This window comes from Heloderma suspectum, chromosome 4 (assembly GCF_057233095.1).
Source record: "Heloderma suspectum isolate Gila_16-S chromosome 4, 16-S_ref, whole genome shotgun sequence".
Taxonomy (NCBI): Eukaryota; Metazoa; Chordata; class Lepidosauria; order Squamata; family Helodermatidae; genus Heloderma; species Heloderma suspectum.
The window spans coordinates 185,911,517-185,931,747 of record NC_139461.1 but is presented as its reverse complement, the minus strand read 5'-3'; the positions used below and the strand labels follow the sequence as shown (position 1 = coordinate 185,931,747).

At 41.0% G+C, this 20,231-nt stretch overlaps 1 protein-coding gene across 4 annotated transcripts in view; it reads left to right on the top strand.

The window, feature by feature from the left end:
* The window catches only part of DENND1B (DENN domain containing 1B), a 295,461-nt gene that overhangs the window by 74,676 nt on the left and 200,554 nt on the right, over positions 1-20,231 (top strand). For 3 of the 4 annotated variants that reach the window (XM_084851502.1, XM_084851503.1, XM_084851505.1), the window contains exon 3: positions 299-342. The exons of the other annotated variant lie outside the window; for it this stretch is intronic. In XM_084851502.1, coding sequence (XP_084707628.1) covers positions 299-342 — 44 coding nt within the window. The remainder of the gene's footprint in view (positions 1-298; positions 343-20,231) is intronic. 4 annotated transcript variants of the gene reach the window in all.

Sequence of the window (20,231 nt, the reverse complement as noted above, 5' to 3'; positions counted from 1 at the left end):
AATTGAATATTGGAATAACTTCTTTAAAAGACATTGAAAGAACAACAGTTAAAAAGGAATAAAGAATAATTCAGTACAAAATAACCTTCTACTTTTGTGTTAACAAATAGGCAGGGAGTTTCGTAAACATGAAATTAAAAAAAAATCTTTGAATTATCCAGTATCTTAGTTTTGAGACAATTTTTCTGTACCTGTCTGTGAGCCTGAAGCTACGTTGATCCTCTTTAATATTAATGTACCCTGCTTTAAGACTGTGTTCCTTTGCCTCTGATTAATGCTGTCTGTCAATTATTTACAGATCCTGTGGTTTTGTGGAAGTTCCCGGAGGATTTTGGAGACCAGGTTAGAAACATGAGATTGATCCTTTTAGAATGATAGATTAATAAAAATAATAACAATAATAATATCAGCATCATCTGCTTTTCTGCAGCTTTTTAAACCTTTCCTATTCTGCTGTAGAAAGGCAGATGGCTGATGATAGTATAAGAGAGTCTTCACCAGATGATTTGATCATTAGAATGCATTTGTGGCAGGAAGCATTGCACACTGTTAGTTGCTTTCATGGATTTATCACATTATTTTTAATCTGGGCAGAAAATGTGACTAAACACCACTGGTGGGGTTTTTTTTGCTTTTGTAGTCATGAATACAATTCCAGTGGAATAAATTAGGAAAATTAAGATCAACACACAGTATTTAAATTGCCACCAGGTACATACCACCAATGATAAACTGAAGTACTGGTTTTGGATATGCTTCCTCAAAAGGTCTAGTATCAGCAGTGGTATAACACATTGGTTGTCTATATTGTACACCACCATGGCATTGCAGCATTCTTGAAAATATTCTCCCATGCAACAGAGCTGCTGTGACACCTTGGCATGTAAACAATCTCAACAGGAGCTAACACTGACAACAAACTGGTGGTTGTCGTATAACTACTGTGTTTTAACTGGGGGCAGGTAAGATGGGGAGAGGGTATTTTTATTTAATGCATTTGGCTCTTTTTCATTTTGATTTTATTGAGGTTCAGACATATTTCTCAGTTTTGCTTTAAAAAGAATTCCAGGTACATGGAGAAAAAAAGGATATATAAACAGTAGTTTGAATTCTACTTTCAATAGGAACCAATATAAGAATTATGTTGCCAAACCAGTGCGCTGAGAGTTAGCATTTGTTGTCAGAAAAAGAGTTGTTCTGAAATTCTGAACACTGGTATTAGTAGTACATGTGTGAGATCCACTGAAATTAATGTAATCAATGCAGGCATTAGGCATAGATGACAACACAGAGGATTGCAATCTAGGTGTATTATTTCTTGCAACAAGCTATTCACACATTATGAAAAGCAGTTGAGCTCTGTTCCAGTGGACATGAGCTTTATTACTGACATTATTAAGAGGCTGAATGCAAGTTGAATGAATGCGCTTTTGCGTGCAAGCAGTGTTCATTAGGTTTTACTCTGGGTCTCTTTATTCTCAAATATACACTTTGAGGTCCTGAATATTCAAAGCTTGTGCCTATACAAAAGGAAACTTATGAAGTAGTTCCCTCAAAATTTGTCTATCGATTGTGAATATTAGTATTTTTACCTGCTTTTATTCTGTTAAACCCATTTTTAAAAAAATGAGTAGAGTTAAATGGAATAGGAAAGTTCAGTGGGGAAATCAGTCCTTGCAATTGGGCCAAATAGGATACCTAGCAGGCTGCCTTCTTTTATGCATACCCAGGCAACCTTTAAGATCATCAAAGGAGGTCTTGCTGGTCATTCCAAAACTAATGGAATGTCACCATGTAATACGTTCACAATGGGCCTTCTTGGTAGCGGCACCCACCCTTTGCACAACTCCCTCGTGCAGTTTGGGAGGCAGAAAATGTGGCATCTCTTAAACACCTCTTGAAAACACACTTGTTCACCCAAGCTTTCCCTTTGCTGTAATTAAATTATTCATGCCACTCCATCTTACTGCTCCATGTATTCCTTTTACTGTAATTAGAATTGTTTTTAAGGTTGTGTTTTAATATTGTATTTTAAATGTGATTTTAATATTTATACATGAACCACTGAGGGATTTTATTATATTTATTATATTTAGCGGTATATAAATATCACAAATAAATAAATGCCATAGTAGTAGTTTTGTATTTTGGAGGTGGGAGATCAAAGTTCCTATCTTTTTTCAGCTATAAATCTCACTGAGTAAGTTAAGTCATTAGTACTCAGCCTAATGCATCTTACAAGGCTGTTGGATAAAATAATGAAAAGGGACATACAGTAACTTGCTTTGATTGCTTGGGGTGGGACAGGAGAGAAATCTAAACAAATGGGAAAAAAACATTACCTTAATAACCTAGAGCAACCTTTCCTGGTGCCCTCCAGATATTTTGGACTACAACTTCCAGCATTCCTGACTGTTGGCCATGCTGGCTGGGGCTGTTGGAAACTGAAGTCTAAAATATCTGGAGGGCACCTAGTTGGGGAAGGCTGAGGTAGAGAAGTGGGCCAAAGTTAATAGCGTGCCACTAGTAAAGAAAGATGTAAAGAAGTTCCTGAGAGAAAGATGTAGAATATGATGAAGTGGGTAAGCAGTAGCTTTAACCAAGAAGACTATCAGTATATAAGTGAATATTATAATGAATGGTATGTAGTTTCTCTTAATAATACTTCAGAAACAGAGTTTCAGAAACCTTGAAAGCAATAGCCTATTTAACTGTGTTCTAAAATATGTGTCCACTGATTCTCAGGATGTCAGTTTTTTGTACTAGATGCCTATAACTATGCTGCTGCAGTGATTTGGGGATGTCCAAACACACACTGATCTAGATATTTGTTATCTTTGTTTCATCCTTAGTGGACGTCTCATTGAGAAAATGCGAATAGTCAATCTTGTGTACACAAAACAAATCTCTTAAGTCAATATAATTACACACATACTCTTTAAACATTTGATATAATATTCTGGAATCATAAAGATCTGTGGCTGGTCTCCACAGACATATACTTGGCCACAATATCAGCTTTCAGTTTAAAGCTGGGTATACTGCCTTCTGAAATTTCTCTATAAGAGTAGCTTGCTTTTTTTTTTTTTTTAAGCCTTTGTCTTATGGCCCTGGAGAAGAAGTTACTTTTGCTGAATAGCTACTTTAAAGCTTACCAGCAGACACAACACAGTGACTATCTCCCTTTCTTCCTTCTTCTCCCCCATGGACAGGAAGAGAACTATAGGCACATTGCATCATTGTGGAGCAAGATCCTCTATGTTCTTCTATTGCTTTCAAGTACCTGGAAGTAATAAGAGAACATGCAAGGCCATTCCCAGCCAACAATCCTGCATCATCTTGCCTCCACCCCGGTCTACTTGTTTTTCTCACTGCTATCTGAACTGGTTTCTTCTGCAAAGTAAAGGAAGAACTTAGTTTGGGCAGCACCCTCAGTGGGTTGAAGTTTGGCTGAGAGCTATCAGCTCCTGTTTTATAGTTGTTTTAAGGTAAGGATGATAAAGTCTGTTGCACACTGCCCTGCAATCAGAGATGAAGGGTGGTACAGAATATTATAGTAATAAACAAATTGATTAAAAGAAATAGGATTCATTAATCCTACATAAGATCACCATTCAGGGTGAGATGGGGGTTACAGGATTTTTATTTCAGGCATATGGTTGAGCATAGTAACAACACCAAATCGTCTGCCTGCTCCCCTTTGGGCGCCATACTTCATTCCTAGGCATTCCCTGCTGTAATTTCTGTTGATGTAATTCTTTTGTTTTCAGTGGATATTTACCAGAGTTTGCTGGATGAAAACGGGTCAGAGTGGCATTATACATTACAACAATGTGAGGCGGGGGGCGGGGGGGGGGAGAAAGTGCAAGCGAAATGTGTGCTTAAATAGCACTTTCATTATAATGTATGAAAAAGATCTTGCATGGGGGAGAGACAGAAACTCTAGGCTCAAAATCAGTTTGTGAGTCTTCCCCTCCAGGTTCCTTTTCACATGTTACCCTGGAACAGCAATTAAGGGCGCAATCCTATGGGGATAGTCGGCCGCCTCTGAAGGCGGAGGCGACCGACTATCCAATGCAGGGTGAGCAGAGTGTGGAGGAGATCTTCTCCTCCGTGCTTGGGCCACCCTGCATTTGCAGCTAGCCGGCTGATTTTGGCTATCTATCTAGGGTGGCTCAGAGCTGGGTGGGGGGAGGCTGGATGGCACATAAGTGCCGTACCAGCGCTTCTGCCATCCCCTCCTTGCCCCCAGGAGTACCCCCTTTCCCCCCACTCCAAGCTGCTCTTCCGAGCATGGAGCTGGGGACAAACCGTGCCGCCTACAAGGCGGCAGGAGCAGGGAGGCAATTTTCTGGGAACCAGCCTCGGAGCACTGGCTCCGAGGTCGGTTCCCAAAAACTGAAAAATCCTATGGCTGTCTAGCCACTGTCTGTCGGCCATAGGATTGCACCCTAATTGTGCAATCCTAAATGTGTCTTTTCAGAGGTAAACTCCATTGAATTTAATGGGATTGACTCCCAGGTAAGTGAGGGTAGGATACCTGCTTAAAGGAAACTTAACTCTCTTGTGCTTCCTGACCTTCTGCTTGATTGTAATGTGTAAACTTGCCTTTAGATTGGCATGCAGGAACAGAACACACATTCCTATGATTGTTTACTGCCTAGTGAGTTTGTTTAGGATTGCAGCCTTGGATACCTTTCAGATCTTCCAACTTTCCTAGTTCCCTTCTCCAAATATGTATATTTTTATGTGACATAATATTATATATTTATAAAACTTTTAAGGCTTGGTATACAAGAGTGGAATTGTAAGTTCTGGTGTCAAATCAGGGAAGCTTGTATGATATCAATTAAAGAAGTACAACTGAATACTGTGATGTAGTTGTATTGCATCTGGATAAGGTTCACATTTCTTCCTTAACAACAATTGGTACAGAGTTGTCTGGTGTGGACCTTATGCTGACTCCCTGGAAACCATATTTTCAAATTGAGAGCCAGCCTTGGGAACGTGTGCAGAATTGTAAGTACACCAAAGCTAACCATGGAGTACGCTAACCAAATACTCTTCTAACATACTTCATCCCATGGTTTCAAATGTTGTTTTAAGAGGAACTTAGTTAATGCAAAATAGCACTGAAAGGAAATGCAGGGATTTGCATGTTTCATACAGAATTTAATCTTGAGTTATTTATTAAAAAGGTGAACATTCTAGAGGAGCTCACTGAATTGCTAATGAGGAATATGCCTTGCAATCATTTCTTAGTCTGAGATCCAAAGAACAACATAATCAGCCGGTGTGCATAATTAAATCTATATTTTAAATCTCTGCATTGCTGCTAGGTTTTATTCTGTTTGTTCTGTTACATTGTGGTTTTAAGCTTTCATATTTTATATTGTGTTATGCTGCACTCTGTGGTTTTAATTTTTCTGAACCATCTAGAGAGCTTTGGATATAGGGTGGTATAGAAATGAAATAAATAAATGAATAAACCACAGTTTGTTAACTGTGGGTTGTTTGGGAGTGTGTGGGAGCGAGCAGGTTTGCTGGCTCCCAGCCTCTCTCCCGCTTCTGTTGTGCTAAATAACCCATGGATGCCCTGTCCCAGAGTTGTTATTCATAATGTTCGAACAAAGAACTTTGAGTTGATGAGGGAGAAACAACCCAGAGTTATAACCCAAGAACAAACCATGGGTTTCAACTGTGGATTGTTTCTCCCTCAACAACCTAGAGTTCTGGGTTCACACATCACAGAGAACAACTCAGGGACAGGGCTTCCTTGGGTTGTTTAGCGTACTGGAAGCAGGCTTGTGGTTGGGAGCCAACATGCTCGCTTATTCTCACATACACCCAAACAACCCATGGTTAACTGTGGGTGGTTTAATTGTGCAAACTGAGTGATTGTGTTCTCCTTTACACAACAACCCACTCATCATTTCCCCTCTTCTAGCAGGTCTTCACAAAAACAGGTCCTTTCATGTTATAAGCAATTCTTTTTCCTCCTCACCCTGACTTAATTTGTGCCAAGAAGTCACCAGGGCTCAGCCCAAGGGTCTGTCTCCAAAAACAGAGCTGACCCCTGGAATGTGGAAGGAATTGTATCTCTAGGCATGTGCAGAGTAGTTTTTCTTTGTCACGGACAACTGCATTCTCTTTCCTCCTCACACACTTAGAATTTAGGAGCAGGTTGCAACACAGAGTTTAGGTAGCATTTTCAGTTTAAGAGTAGAGCCCATAATCCTTTCACTTCACATTAAATTCACCCATTTCCTCCCTTCCCCTAGGAAACAGCCTGGTTAATAAAATAAAGATGTCTTCTTCCAACTCATCACCATAGAGGACGAGGGCATTTTCTTTTTCTTTTTTTAAATACTTTTTATTCTATTTTTTAACTTTATAAATGAAATAAACAATACCAACAACCTAACCAATAACTACAATTTCCCAACAGTACAGTATTCTTAAGAGGACACAGCAATAATGGAAAAGAAAGAGAAAACAAAAGAAGGAGAGGGAAGAAAAAAAAAAGAAGAAAAAAAAAAAGGATTATTTAAAGAAATTAAATTTAAACTCCATTACATAGAAACTTCAAATCCCATTCTGCTTAAAAATTATACCTATAACATTGGCAAGATTACAATTCAGTACAGCATAAACAATCAACCCAATTTTTCAATATCATATCAGTCTTATAGCAAGGAAGCAGGCCTACAGTTCATTTCCAGTAACCATATATTGCCCTTCAGCTAACATATAGTAATAAAGCTTAACAATTTAACCAGCCAAAGATCTTACTAACCAATAATAATGGTAGTAATAATTAAAAATTAAAAAAGGAGATTTAAAAGGATACATAATAATAATAATAATAATAACAAATCACTAATAAATTTTATAATGTTATATAATAATAAAACTTAAAATCAACCTCACATCACTAATATATTTTGTACTAGATATATAAATGAGTGTATACATTGTACAGTATGTCATGAAGGATTTAAAGAAAAGAGAAAAAGAGAAAAAATAAGAGCGGGTAACCCCCCCCCCCCCATCTCTGGCCTAGCCTGTATCTTCTAGACTAAACATAGTCATTTAGCAAAACATGGTTGTAATTCCAGTTCATGGTGCTGGAACAGAAATCTCATGCAATTTTCCATTAGCCATGCCTCCGCCGTTTCATGATTTAGAAACTTCTTTATCTGATCTTAAGAAAAAATGCAAAATGTAGCAGGATATTTTAAGTGATATTGTAAGTTCATTTGTTTTGCCATATTTTTCGCCTTGGTAAATTGCCTTCTTTTATCAGAAATTTCTTTGATGTAATCTGGAAATAGCATAACTGTATCTTGTTTCCAAAAAATATTTCCAGCCTCTCTTGCCAAATGCAGGATATAATTTTTTGTGGAGATTCTTGCAAATTGGACTATAATCGTATAACCAGTCCCTTTGGCGTTTGACACACGGAATACCTGCTCAATAGCAAAGAATTATCAGATGGCACAGGGAGTATCTCATGCAGGAACTAGGGATGTCAGAGAATTCCGCCACGGATCTCGGTGAGGCCGAATGCCAGTGCATTCGGCTCCCTGAACTCTGTGGCAGAACGGCCTGCCACCCCCCCCCCGGCACCCCCGCGGATCCCCTCTGGGACGAGACTTACTTGGGGCGGATCTTCCGGGCGGCGGCAGCTCCGGCGGCGGCGGCTATGGTGGCTGGTCTTCTGACCAGGTTTCCAGGTTAAAAAAAAAAAAAAGACGTGATAGGCTACGTAAAGATTTACGTAGCCTATCATGGCTAGGTTTAAAAAAAAAAGAAAAACCCTGACGTGATAGGCTATGTAAATCTTTACGTAGCCTATCACGTTTGACTTTAAAAAAAAACAAAACGCGCGTACGCAAATGGCAGCGGCTACGGCCGCCGCCATTTGCGTTCCTTATTTTCGCCATCTTAGTCTACATAAATATTTATGTAGACTAAGACGGCCCAAAATAAGGAACGCAAATGGTGGCCGTAGCCGCTGCCATTTGCGTACGCATGTTTGTTTGTTTTTTAAGTAAGACGTGATAGGCTACGTAAAGATTTACGTAGCCTATCACGGCTGAGTACAGGGATGCAAACGGCGGCGGCTACGGCCGCCGCCATTTGCGTCCCTGCTAGCCAGCGGCCGGATGTCTGGCTGCTGGCGGAGCCGGCTGGCGGCTCCGCGGAATCCCCGCAGAGCGGATCCGGCCAGCGAGGATTCTGGGGGGAGGGACGGAACGCCTCCCCCCCCAGCGGAACCCGGTGGAGCCAGGTAAGGGCAATTTCGTACATCCCTAGCAGGAACTTATCTACAAAAGTAGACAGATTTACATCAGTAGGTAAATAGTTAAGACCCATAATACGTACATTTGCCCTGCACGCTAATGCCTCCAGTTGAGAAATTCTGACAGAAAAATTGTTGAAAAAAGCTTGTGACTTACTCTCATTCCCTGCCAGCCGATCTTGCAACTCGTTAACCTTCACCTCCATTTTTTGCCAATAACTGTTAATTAGATCCACAGTCCCTTGCAGGGCAGTGATGGAATTTCGAATGGTATCCAGTCTCTTAGCCTGTTCTGCAAACTGCAAGGACAAAGTTTTTATCAAAGCAAGTAACTCCTCTGTATCTCCACTTCTCGAAGCCTTTGCCAAGGGAGGTGTGGGTGGGTGGGCAGAGATCCTTTTTTTTGCTTTAGTGTAAGAATGTCAGAGAATTCCGTCACAGACTCCAGTGAGGCTGGATTCTTTAGAATCTGCCCCCCTCGAATCTGTGGCAGAACGGCCTCCCCCACCCCACCACCCTGCGGAATGTCCCTGGGGCAGATTGTACCTGACGGTGGATACTGTGGCTCCGGTGGCGGCGGATACGGTGGTGGCAGCTCCGGCTGGTCTCCCGGCCGCTGCCGGGCTACTGCGGCTGCAAATGGCGGCCGTTGTAGCGGCCGCCATTTGCGTCCTTTCAGTAAGCCGTGATAGGCTACGTAAATACTTACGTAGCCTATCACGGCAAAGAGCAGGGGCGCAAATGGCGGCCGCTACGCCATTTGTGTCCTTGCAGTAAGCCGTGATAGGCTACATAAGTATTTACTTGGCCTATCATGGCAAAAGGCAGCTATGCAAATGGCGTAGCGGCTGCCATTTGCTTGGCCGCCTTTTGCCGTGATAGGCTACGTAAATACTTATGTAGCCTATCACAGCTTACTGAAAGGACGCAAATAGCGGCTGCTACGACGGCTGCCATTTGTGGCTGCAGCAACCCGGCAGTGGCCGGAGCTTTGGCTGCGGCTGGCCCTAGCCAGCGGCTCCGCGGAGCTGCTGCGGAGTGGAGCCGGCCGGGGAGGATTCCGGCAGGAGGGACGGAGCACCTCCCCCCCACCACGGATTGACCGGCACAGAGCCAGGTAGGGATTTCATACATCCCTACCTTAGTGTAGTTATCCTTCTCTTCTTGCAGGTCCTCAAATATTATTGATATTTCTTAATCCATTCCTCAGATGTTGTTGGTGTTTCTTAATCCAAAAACTACAATGGAGCACATCAGCCCTAGTTTCTCCTAATTAATTAGGAGGTTCAAACAGCTTTGAGCGATGATTAAGCTCTGGCAGACTAGCTCCGGAGTACAGCCCCCCTGTTACCATGCCGAGAGAGCTGTTCTTCCAAAACTTCATCCAGAGCTGCTCCCGCCTCCCCTTTTAATTCCAGGGAAGAGATGAAAAGGTCTTTTAACCTTTTAAAAAGATGTTTGAGATAGCATCCCACGGAGACCCTGCGGGAAGCTGCAAGGGCGACATTGGCTCCGACCGGAAGTCCCCTGGAAGAGGGCATTTTCCAGTTTCTTTTCATATTGTAATTTTGATGTAATTTATTAATAAATTAAGTGACAAGGCATAGGCGTAAATTGAGCACTTTCCTTGCCCAAACTCACAACCCTGCAAACTTTTTTTTTTAACTTTTAAACCAGCTAATTTAGTCAAGCTGGTTCAATTTCTTTTTTATAATTTTTTAATTTTTTTTAAATTTATAATGACAAACAAATACATTGAATTTAAATCTAGTTGTTGATAGAGGGTAGTACATTTAATGTTTTTGCTCCTTTACTTTAGAGACAAAAATACAGGTGGAATCCATTGGCTGCTTAGAGGTTTTCTTTTATGATTCGTCATAATAACAAACTATATTTAGGATGCAATCCTATGCATGCTTGGACAGAAAAAAAAGGCCTACAATGCTGAGCATTCCCCAGCATGGGTGACTGGGAAATGGTGAGAGTTGTAGAACTTTTTTCTGTCTAAACGTGCATAGCATTGCATCCTTAGTCTCTTTTCCACAATCTGAGGAAAGGATTTGACACATCTTACTGCATATGTCCCTGATTAGTATAAATAATATAGTCATGGCATATTTTATAAAAATCAGACATTTTGCCTTTGCCTTTAGCTAATTTCAGGTGGTAAATTCATTTTACCACAGCTCCATGTACCAAGACATCCATGTTAGAAGTTCTGCAGTTTTCCGAATTTTAACTATTACCCTGTGAGCTGTCATCAGCATGAACACATTTAATTCCTTAGATGTCATTTTTGCATTTTGTTCTTCCAGTATTGTTAACAAAGCCAATGCTGATGTAAGATACTGACCTGGTTCGTATGATCACCGCAGCCCACCATGGCTTGTTTAAGCCACGGTATGTTGCGGTATGCGCTAATGGCCATTTTGAATATTTAAGTCCCAGAAAGAGGTTGCCATTGGTTTGTCTGAACCCAGGAAGCGGGGGATGTTTGAGTGTTAAACAACCTTCAAATAACCCATAGTCTGTTGTAGCATTATTTGTTTAACCCTCAAACAACCCCTGCTGCCTGAGTTTGGACAACATGACAAACCATGGCAAACCCTCCCCGGGGGTTAGCTATTCAAAACTGCCGCTGGCACGTGCTGCAACCCAAAGTGGCTTAAATAAGCTTGGTGGGCTTTGGTGATCATGTGAACTTGCCCATATAATTTGGTAAGATTTGCCATTTCTGAAGCTGTCACATTCCAAAACTGTAACACAATAAGGGCATGACCATCACATAATATCTATGAATTATATATATGAATATATAAATGTTGCTGATGACAATTTCTCCAACATTTTGTATTGTTGTGTTTGCTATTCTTGTTAGACACCAGTTCTGCACTTCTCTACTAGAGGACTTGTAATAAGATAATGTATTTGCTGAAGGAGAATCCAATTCATGTACCCTCCCTGAAGCTTTGATTTTAATTTTGCTATAGTGAGAGGGGTTTTGTTTTCATAGAAATTTCTCCTTCTGTAAAATCCTTTGTGTTTCCAGTTTGCATATTGTTCTTGTTTATCTACATGAGCAAAATGTGGATGCAACAAAATGGAAGCAATGGGGATATTTCCGGGATTAATTTATTTTCTAATTTCTTCCATATTTTAATGTTTATAAGAAGGGTCAACCCTGCAAACCTCTGTTGAATCTTTAGCCGGCTTGCACCAAATTAGTAATAGTATCTAATTTGCATTTAAACCTGTATGGCAGGAAGTATCCCTCACTTCCTGACCCAGATTTGGTTTCAGAGGTGGATGCTTTCAGGGGAGGAACACTCTTTGCTCTGCAGCTGAGACCAAGAGACCTAGAAGCGCCACTCACATTGTTGAGGGAGGAAGGTAATTCCATTAAGCTCCTACCTGAGAGGATACTAGCTGTCATCAAACCAGCTGTCTGTGGGAAGTACTGTGGGGCAGGATGAGCCCTGTCCTCTGCTATACTCATGGATCTGGTCTGGAATAATGTGTGTGTCTGGTGGCCATGCTCTTTGCACCACTGCCAAGGCCAAGATGGCCAGAACCAGATTAGACATCAGGACTTGAAGCTTGTTCCATTGTTCTGTGGTAGAAGATCTACATGTGGAAGCTCAGCCCTGCTGTCAATAACTTTAGTCAAACATGCTTATAAGCCTCCTTGAAGATCTAAGTGGTGGAAAGGCAGGGTATAAGTACGATAAATAATACAATGCAGTGCAGTGCAATGCAGTATATTATAATATAATGAATACACTGAGATATGGGGAGGAAAGTTCACATTGGGAAAAATCAGCAAATGCATACATGACATTTTTATGCTTACTTTATTACTTCAGTAATTATCATGTTGGCATCACCATAAATGAAAGGTGTCAAAAACACAAGGGAATATGTACAGCAGTTTGGTTCAGCAGTTTGTTTACAATGCCTATCCTGGGCTTAAGCTTTAGCTGCCATCACTATGTATAGTTGGGTGGGGGAGGGGGGGGCAAGAAAGGTGGGTGAGACAGAGAAATGTCCCTGGGATAGGACTCTGAAAAATATGGCTTTCCTGGCTGAAACTGGATAGTTGGAGGCTATGATACGCATATAAGTGGTTGTGAACTGCTCAGAGCTTTGGCTATTGGGTGGTATAGACATGTAATCATTAATTAATTAATTAATTAATTAATTAATATAAAGCTACGTATTAGGTGTGTTTTGATGGAAATGAGCTTAGCTGCACTTCAGGCTCATGCTATCCCTCCTCCTCCAGCACAACTGCAGGGTGATTGGAAGCCTTCGCTTCCGTTTTTTAATTAATTGGATCTTATTTTGTCTAGACCCTAAACTGCAGTAAGTTTTAACTATGGTTTGTTTAAACATCAACTTCCTAACCCATGGTTTGAAGTTGGCTTGTTTCAAACAAAAAAACCATAGTTAAGAGGGTATTGAAAAGGCAGAAGGGGGAAAGGGTTAAGAAGCCCCTTTCCTTCTGTATTAGCCTTTTGCTTCAGTTGCTGCCATATCAGATGAATTGTGTTTTTTTAAAAAAAAAAACTCCCCAAAAAAAGAAAAGAAAAAAGAATTTATGTGTAAGGTCTATGCCTGTGCGAAGGTATTCCTTTTTTTTTGCTTTAAGTTTATAGATGAGCGTGGTAAAAAAAACTGATTTAAACAACAAAAATGTTTGTTTTAAAAAACAAATCATGTAACTACATAGCTAGAAATGTTACATTAATGCTTAAATCAAGTGCACTCTACATTTGGTAAAATATACCAAGTATTTGTGAAACTGTTGGATTATACCTATTTAGCTTTGAAGGTATCTCTGAACACACAATTCTAGTTATGAACCATTTCATCTGTGTTTCGCCATGACATTTTAGCTAATGGATTAGTACACTGGTCAATTCAATCCATTTTATGAACATAGTGGAGCTTGGTTCTTTCTTTGGCAAATAAATGAACATTTTGAAATACCTGAGGGAGATCCCCTGACATTTGGGGTCTAAAGAGTTGGAAGTACCTTAAATGCTTCTCTTTCACTCCTGAGCACACATTAGTATTACTTCTACATGAACATTCTGTGTACTTGCAAATAGATGTTTAACAATTTAAAACATTTACTTTTCTTGCAGTTGGAGGCACAGGTGGCAAGTCCAAGTCCATGTATTGTTAGAATAGTTATAGTTTTGTTTTATAGCATTTTTCTATGAGTTTAAAGTGTTGCACTTGATCAGCATATGGTATAGGCAAGCCTCATCTTGACCAACTCTTTTGTTATCTTGTTATTGTTATAGGTCTTAATGACAGTTGTAAGCCACAGTTCTGGATGTAGGGGTTAGTCTACCCTGGGGAGAAGAGGGGGAAACAGCAGTGTGGATTATGGAAATATGAATTGATCTAAGAAGCAGCTCTCTTGTAATAGAATGGGGCTCAAAGAAAGACAGAGGAGAAGCTGGTGAAAAGACGATGGAATATGATGTGAAAATGATCATTTGAATGCTTTCCTTTTCATTGCCAGCTGCTGTGTTCTGGTGAAAAGGCATGCATTTGTATATCTTAAGGCTGGGTGAAAAAAAGGCCAGATGAATGGAATTACTTGTTAGATATGTTTTCATTTTGAGCTGGATAAATTATGTGCATTTTAATAGACTGTATGCATATGTTACCCATTTTATTGTACAGCTGTAATATTAGAAACTACTTTGTAAAAAAAAGTTCTCATATTTATCAAGTATAACACTTAATTTAATGTGGGACAGCGTTTCAGATATTGCATGTTAACCACCAACAACTGAATGCTGGATCTGGCCAATATCTACTGCCTTAAGCACTGCCATAATAAAACAGGCAAACATTTCATTGATGGCTATGTGTTCAAATGTCAGTGAGTTGGACAAAATAATTACTGTTCAGTGTTAGAGCCGTATTTTTAGCAGAAGCTGTTGCAATATCAATATCTTTCTGAGTAGTGTGCTCACTAATATTTGTTTCAATATACATATGGAACCTGTTTGACTGGTTTCCCCATTTATGTCTAATGGAAAGGGCAGGTCTATACTCATTGCATTTTTGGACTCCAGTGGTCATTGTCAAATTCTTCTGTCTCCCTTTCTTCCTTCTGCTTTCACTGTTTATGTTGCTTGCAGGCTACCTTTACAACACAGAATTTCTTGAGGAGGTTTTCATGAACTTGTTCCTTCTGCATTGCTTACCATACCTTATGTATAAGATATACATAAGGCTGAGGCAGCCTTATATATATATCTTATAAGATATACAGGCTGAGGCAGGAGTGGCCAAGATAGCAGGCAGAGGTCAAAACACAGTTAGGCAGGCAGATACGACACACAGTTCAGAAGCCATCAGGAAGGAGTCTAAGGGACAGGATTACAGACCCTTAATTGCTCCATGAATTGGGTCACTGCAGAGTTTTCATCTATTTATTCATGTTATTTTTAGTCCCAAAAGTTTTCTATTGGGTTTTCCTTTAAATTCTTTTGCAATTCATTTTATTGATTGACTTTTGTTTAAAACATACTTAGGTCGCCTTTTAGGGCATAACTCTCTGAAGGTAGCTTATAAGATAGAAGTAATACAACAATAAACATCAAAATTAATAAAAGGCAGTGGCAATAATAAAACAAAAATCCTACCCTCCAAATAGGAAATCATAAAAAAATCTAGTTAAAACTATCAGCAAGCATGTAAAAACACAACTCAAAGGAAAGCCATGGAACATAAATGAATGTTGATGGCTTTCCTGAAGGCCTTTCGTGATGGAGCTTGATAGACTTCAGTTGAAATACATTCCAGAGATGGGGGGACACTGCAGAAAAAGATTGATACCTCATATCCACCAGCATGACTGTTGTAAGAGGCAAGCCAGTGAGGAGGGCCTCTGTTGCTGATAGTTCTGCATACATATAGAGTTCTCTGAATATGTAGAAAACACTCCCTCATTTTGGGGTGACCTCACTTTGTTTCCAAATTGATAAGCTATCTTGCCTCATCTGGAGGAATATTCTTCGGATGACGAAGAATCTTCATGATCTGGAGCCTTCTGAACCAAATGTCCCTGGGGAACAAGATGCTTCAGGGGATCTGGGGCTAACCAAGAAAGTCCTGGGCCCTCAAAAGATCTGGGCCTTCAGATCTTCCCCCTGGAAAAGTGGACAGTTCTGCTTCTGAGTCAGAGGCTGAGCCACCACCCAGCCCCCGAGTATGCCGGTTCCTTAAGGTACAGGCTCAGACCATGGCCCAGTGAAGGAGTGCTCACTTGCAAAAAGGGACTCCTCAGGAGAAAGTCCTCATGAGGGCTCTGGCCAGAGAGCTCTAATGTACTGCAGCTGAGCCCTGGTGGGGTTCAGCAGGCTCTGGTGGTAAAAGCCTTCAGTATCTGCATAGCCAGTGTAGAAACAATGCCATTTTTGCAGCTCTAGTGTTTTCTGTCTGACCTCCTGGACCTTGCCTTGTGATTGATGCTCTGTATTCCTGACTCTTAGACTCCTTCTTGACTTGGCTTCTGGACTGTGTGTCGTATCTCCCTACCTAACTGCGTTTTGACTTCTGCCTGCTATCTTGAGCACTCCTGCCTCAACCTGACCCCCACATACCTGACTGCTTGCCTGTGCTTCGATCATTGCCTGTTATCTTGACTGCTCCTGCCTTAGGCTGAACCTATTGGACTGTGTGCTTGAACATTTGCCTGTTTCATTACCTTGCTTTTTGGTTAGCCCCTTCAATCAGAGTCTGCTGCAGCCAATGCAGAACATAAGCACTTGACCATCTGAGTTCACTATTAGAGGGAATGGTGGAATCATACAGATCGTGAAATCTTTTCAGACATTTATTGAACATATATGTATTTTTGTGTGAAGAAATGGGATTGCCCCTTGCTGTCCTGGTTCCTGATCTCTGCAAGTTCCTGGGAGCAGGGACAGTAGGCATGATTCTGTTCCTCCCTACTGCTACCCCGTGTGTTCAGTGAACATCTGAACATGGCTTTTGCCTTGGGAGGATCTAGGATTCTGACTTCAAATTGCCATTTTGGGGGGGCATTCCTCCGAGTTCTCTTTGTACAACCAGTAGCAATTGCAGTTTGGCATTGTCCATGTTTGCGGAATTAATATGCAAATTCTCTTAATAGTATGCAGTGAGAATTATCTGGAGGCCTCCTTCTCGGCTCCTGTTTCTGGTGTGACCTCAGAGCTGAACAAGATGCCAAACCCTGTCTTGGTCCATAGATTGTCCAGTAATGGGATGTACACAGCTCTACAATGCCACTTTTTGGGAACTGAATATATACAAACATATTTTGTTTGACCTGCATATTATCTTTCTTGCCATTTCTATTTCATACATTGATTAGGTTGTTTTTAACACAATAGTCCTAATATCTGTTGTTCTGCTTTGTAATGATCATATAATTTGGGAGCAGACTCTGAATGAAAATTCAGAAGGCCCGGGATTCCATTCCATTGCTGAATCCACTAAAACACTAATTTGTATTATTCACAACTTCCATATGGTGTTTCTAAAGCCCTGTGAAATGCATGCATTTGTATATCTTAAGGCTGGGTGGGAAAGGTGTTAGATACCCTTCTGTCTCCCCTTTTCCATTTTCATTGTAAAGATATGATGGTGTTATTGGATAAATTATTCATTTTTCTTGCTGTAGCACCCAGAGGCCCACTAATTAGATATGGCACAAATATGACTCACACAAGAATGGTATTTATTCTTGCTGTGTTTGTCAACCACATGGTATAGTGAAATCTCTGCACATAATAGCTCTAGAATCAGGCTCTAGAATCACTGTCTAGATACTGTTTTTGCTGTAGTTCTGGATGTCTGTGGTGTAGTTCTGGAAGTCTGTGGTGTAGTCCAGGTACCATTTCTTTGAGGGCAGTTTTCAATTAGTGGGTCTAGAGTTCTGCCCTATTTTTTCTTAATTATTTGATCAGAAAACTTAAATCTGGCTTTGGAGTCAAAATATTGCAAAACATTGACTTGATTTACATGCAGTAGAACTGCAGTGTTATATAGTTGCTTTCTGATGCTGCTAGAATAAGAGACCGTGGGCTTAAACTGAAGGTTTAGGTTGTAAAGCTATCATGAATACTTACCCAGTAACTATTTGCTTTCATCTTACATGCAGTTATTGGCTTCAGAGGAACTTTGTAACTGTGTGCAGCATCATAGCCAATATGACAACTTTGTATGAGGGTCTAGAAAGTGGCTTTCATTCCCATATTTTAATAATAGGTTAGGTTAGTATTAATCACATATCATTATGGCATAATTCACTCTTAACTCAATTTAGAGTTATGATGAGTTCATTTTAACATTCTTTCTAGTTCTAAATCCCAGTCATTCAAGCTTATCTAGGTACCCAAGGAAACATACTTGGGTAAACAGTTTCAGTATAATCATGACTATATCACTTAGGGTCAAGCTACATGTTACATAAAGGGTGCAATCCTATGGCTGCTAGACAGCAGCTAGATGGCCACAGGATTGGTTGGTTTCCAGGAACCAACCTCGGAGCCCACACTCGGAGGTCGGTTCCCGGAGAACCACATCCCTGCCCCCTCCCCTGCTGCCTTGTAGGTGGCATGGAACGTCCCTGGGCTCCGGGGTTGTAAGAGCAGTGCAGAGTGGGGCAAAAGGGGGCATTCCCAGGGGTGGGGAGTGTGGAAGTGCCAGTATGACGCTTCCTGTGCATCGTCTGTCCTCCCCCCCACCCCCACTCTGAGGTCCTGTGGCTAGACAGCCAAAATTAGCCATCTAGCCACAAATGCAGGGTGGCTGGAGCGTGGAGGAGAAGATCTGTCTTGCATTGGATAGGCAGTCACCTCCGAGTTCGGAGGCGGCCACCTTGCCACATAGGATTGCTCCCTAATTATGTTTTTTTTTTTAAAGCATGCTGACCATTGGTCACAGAAAGCAGCTGTGTGGGAACTGGATTGGGACTGACTGTGGCAGGCAGGAATGAAGGGGTTAACCCCCTTTCCCCTGCTTTGTTTTCCCACTGGAAATCATCCCCATTGACAGCTTGTTGGCCACTGTGTGAACAGAATGCTGGACTAGATGGACCCTTGGTCTGATCCAGCATGACTCTTCCTATGTTCTTATATATGCCCCCGAAGCTGTTATTTCCAGTAAACAGCACATCTGGGGGCAAACAGCAGTGTGTGAGGATTTTCCTGTGAGAACTCCCCTCCCCTGCACATGATCCTATTTTGGATAGGGCCCTATGTTGGAGTCCAGCAACATCTTCAGATCCGTAGGTTCCTCACCTTTGCCTTAAGGCTTAGGGCCTAAGCAAAAATTAGTACAGTGGGTCTCTGGCTTGCTCATGCTCTACTTTGTGTTCTTGGTGATCTGCTGCAGTTTTTAGTTATGCCTCACACTTGACACATTGGCCTTTTCTCTTCCTTATTAACAGTGCATTCCTATGCATGTCTGCTCACAAGTAAGTCCTATTAGATTCACTGGGACATCATCTATTTCCTAGTCAACAATGTTCTAAAATGGAGAAGGGATATGTTTTTATATCACTATGAATATTTGTGATGCTATATCTAAAGTGCAGGTATTCACATATGATAAGAGGCCAATATTTGTTTCCTGTGTCCTGCATCAAGACAGTGACTGAGTTGCTGTGATGCCACAGAATGTTCAAAAACATTCTAACTTTTGAGGGGAAAATGTTTAGTAATAAAATGTTGACAAACTTTCTATTTCTGTCAGGGATGCTTTGGAGCATCAGGTCTTGTTATCTTGACAAAAAGGAGGGAAGAGAAGCATTGATTGTGGGCAGGCAGAAAAGCTCACTGGTAAAGTCCAGGAAGTAGGGAAACTAGTAAAGGAAGAAAAGAGACTGAAAGAAGGGAACAGAATGGACAGCATGCTAAGAAGCATAGGCCTGAGGCAGGGACCTACAAATGCTGGCTTGACTTAGTAGCCAGCAATTCTTTGCGGTCACCACCAACTCTGGCACCTCCGCTGAATATCTGGCATACACAGATAACTTGGGACTTCTGTCATTTGCACTAGAGTATGAAGAGGCTATATGATATTCAGAAGAGACTCCTAAAGTTTCTTACCTTCTCGAAATGAGAGCTCTGGAGAAGGGATATGTATACTGTTGTGTGTACATTTTTTCTTGAGGGCCAGGGGGACTTCCCTCAGGCAAGCTGGTGAGTGAATCTGTGAATGACTGAACTGAGGGAAGGATGGGGGTGGGGAGCTAGCAGTTGCAGGAATTGAAAAAGGGTGGATCTAGCTAAGGGAATATACTATTCTCTTGTGATGTTGGGAGGGAGCAAACAGCCAAGAGAGCTTTGACAGGATGGGGGTTGTAGTTGGGGGTGTGTGGACAAGGAGGAGGTGGGGACCTGAATTTCACATACTAATTTCAACTAACCAAATATTTGACTTCCAGTCTTTAGTCACTTAGGAACAGGCGGCCCATGTTTTCAATTTATGGCTTCTGACACTTACTATATGTTTTCCTCAGTATTTTATATGGCATTTCAGTTTGGTATTAATCTCTGGGTGTTCCCCACATGTAACTGTTCCCTTCTTTCAAGATTACAGATTTTCTTAAATGATGCTGGATTTTCACAATTCCAATCATGAACTCCGATAAATCTAACAACGTGTCATGAAAAAATGGGGGGAGTTTTGGGAGGATGGATATATGTCATTTTGCACAGTTAGAAAAACATGGCTAGCTACACTATTAGTACTTCTTTGTGTTCTATTTTCATAAGAGACACATTTAACCTGTTACCTTTACTCTTCCTTAACAATGTCTTGTGTAACGGAATGTAAATATGTTGCACTTCCTATATATGCTCTGAAAACAGCTATTAGATTGCTCCCTTTGAAAAAGCTGACCAGATGA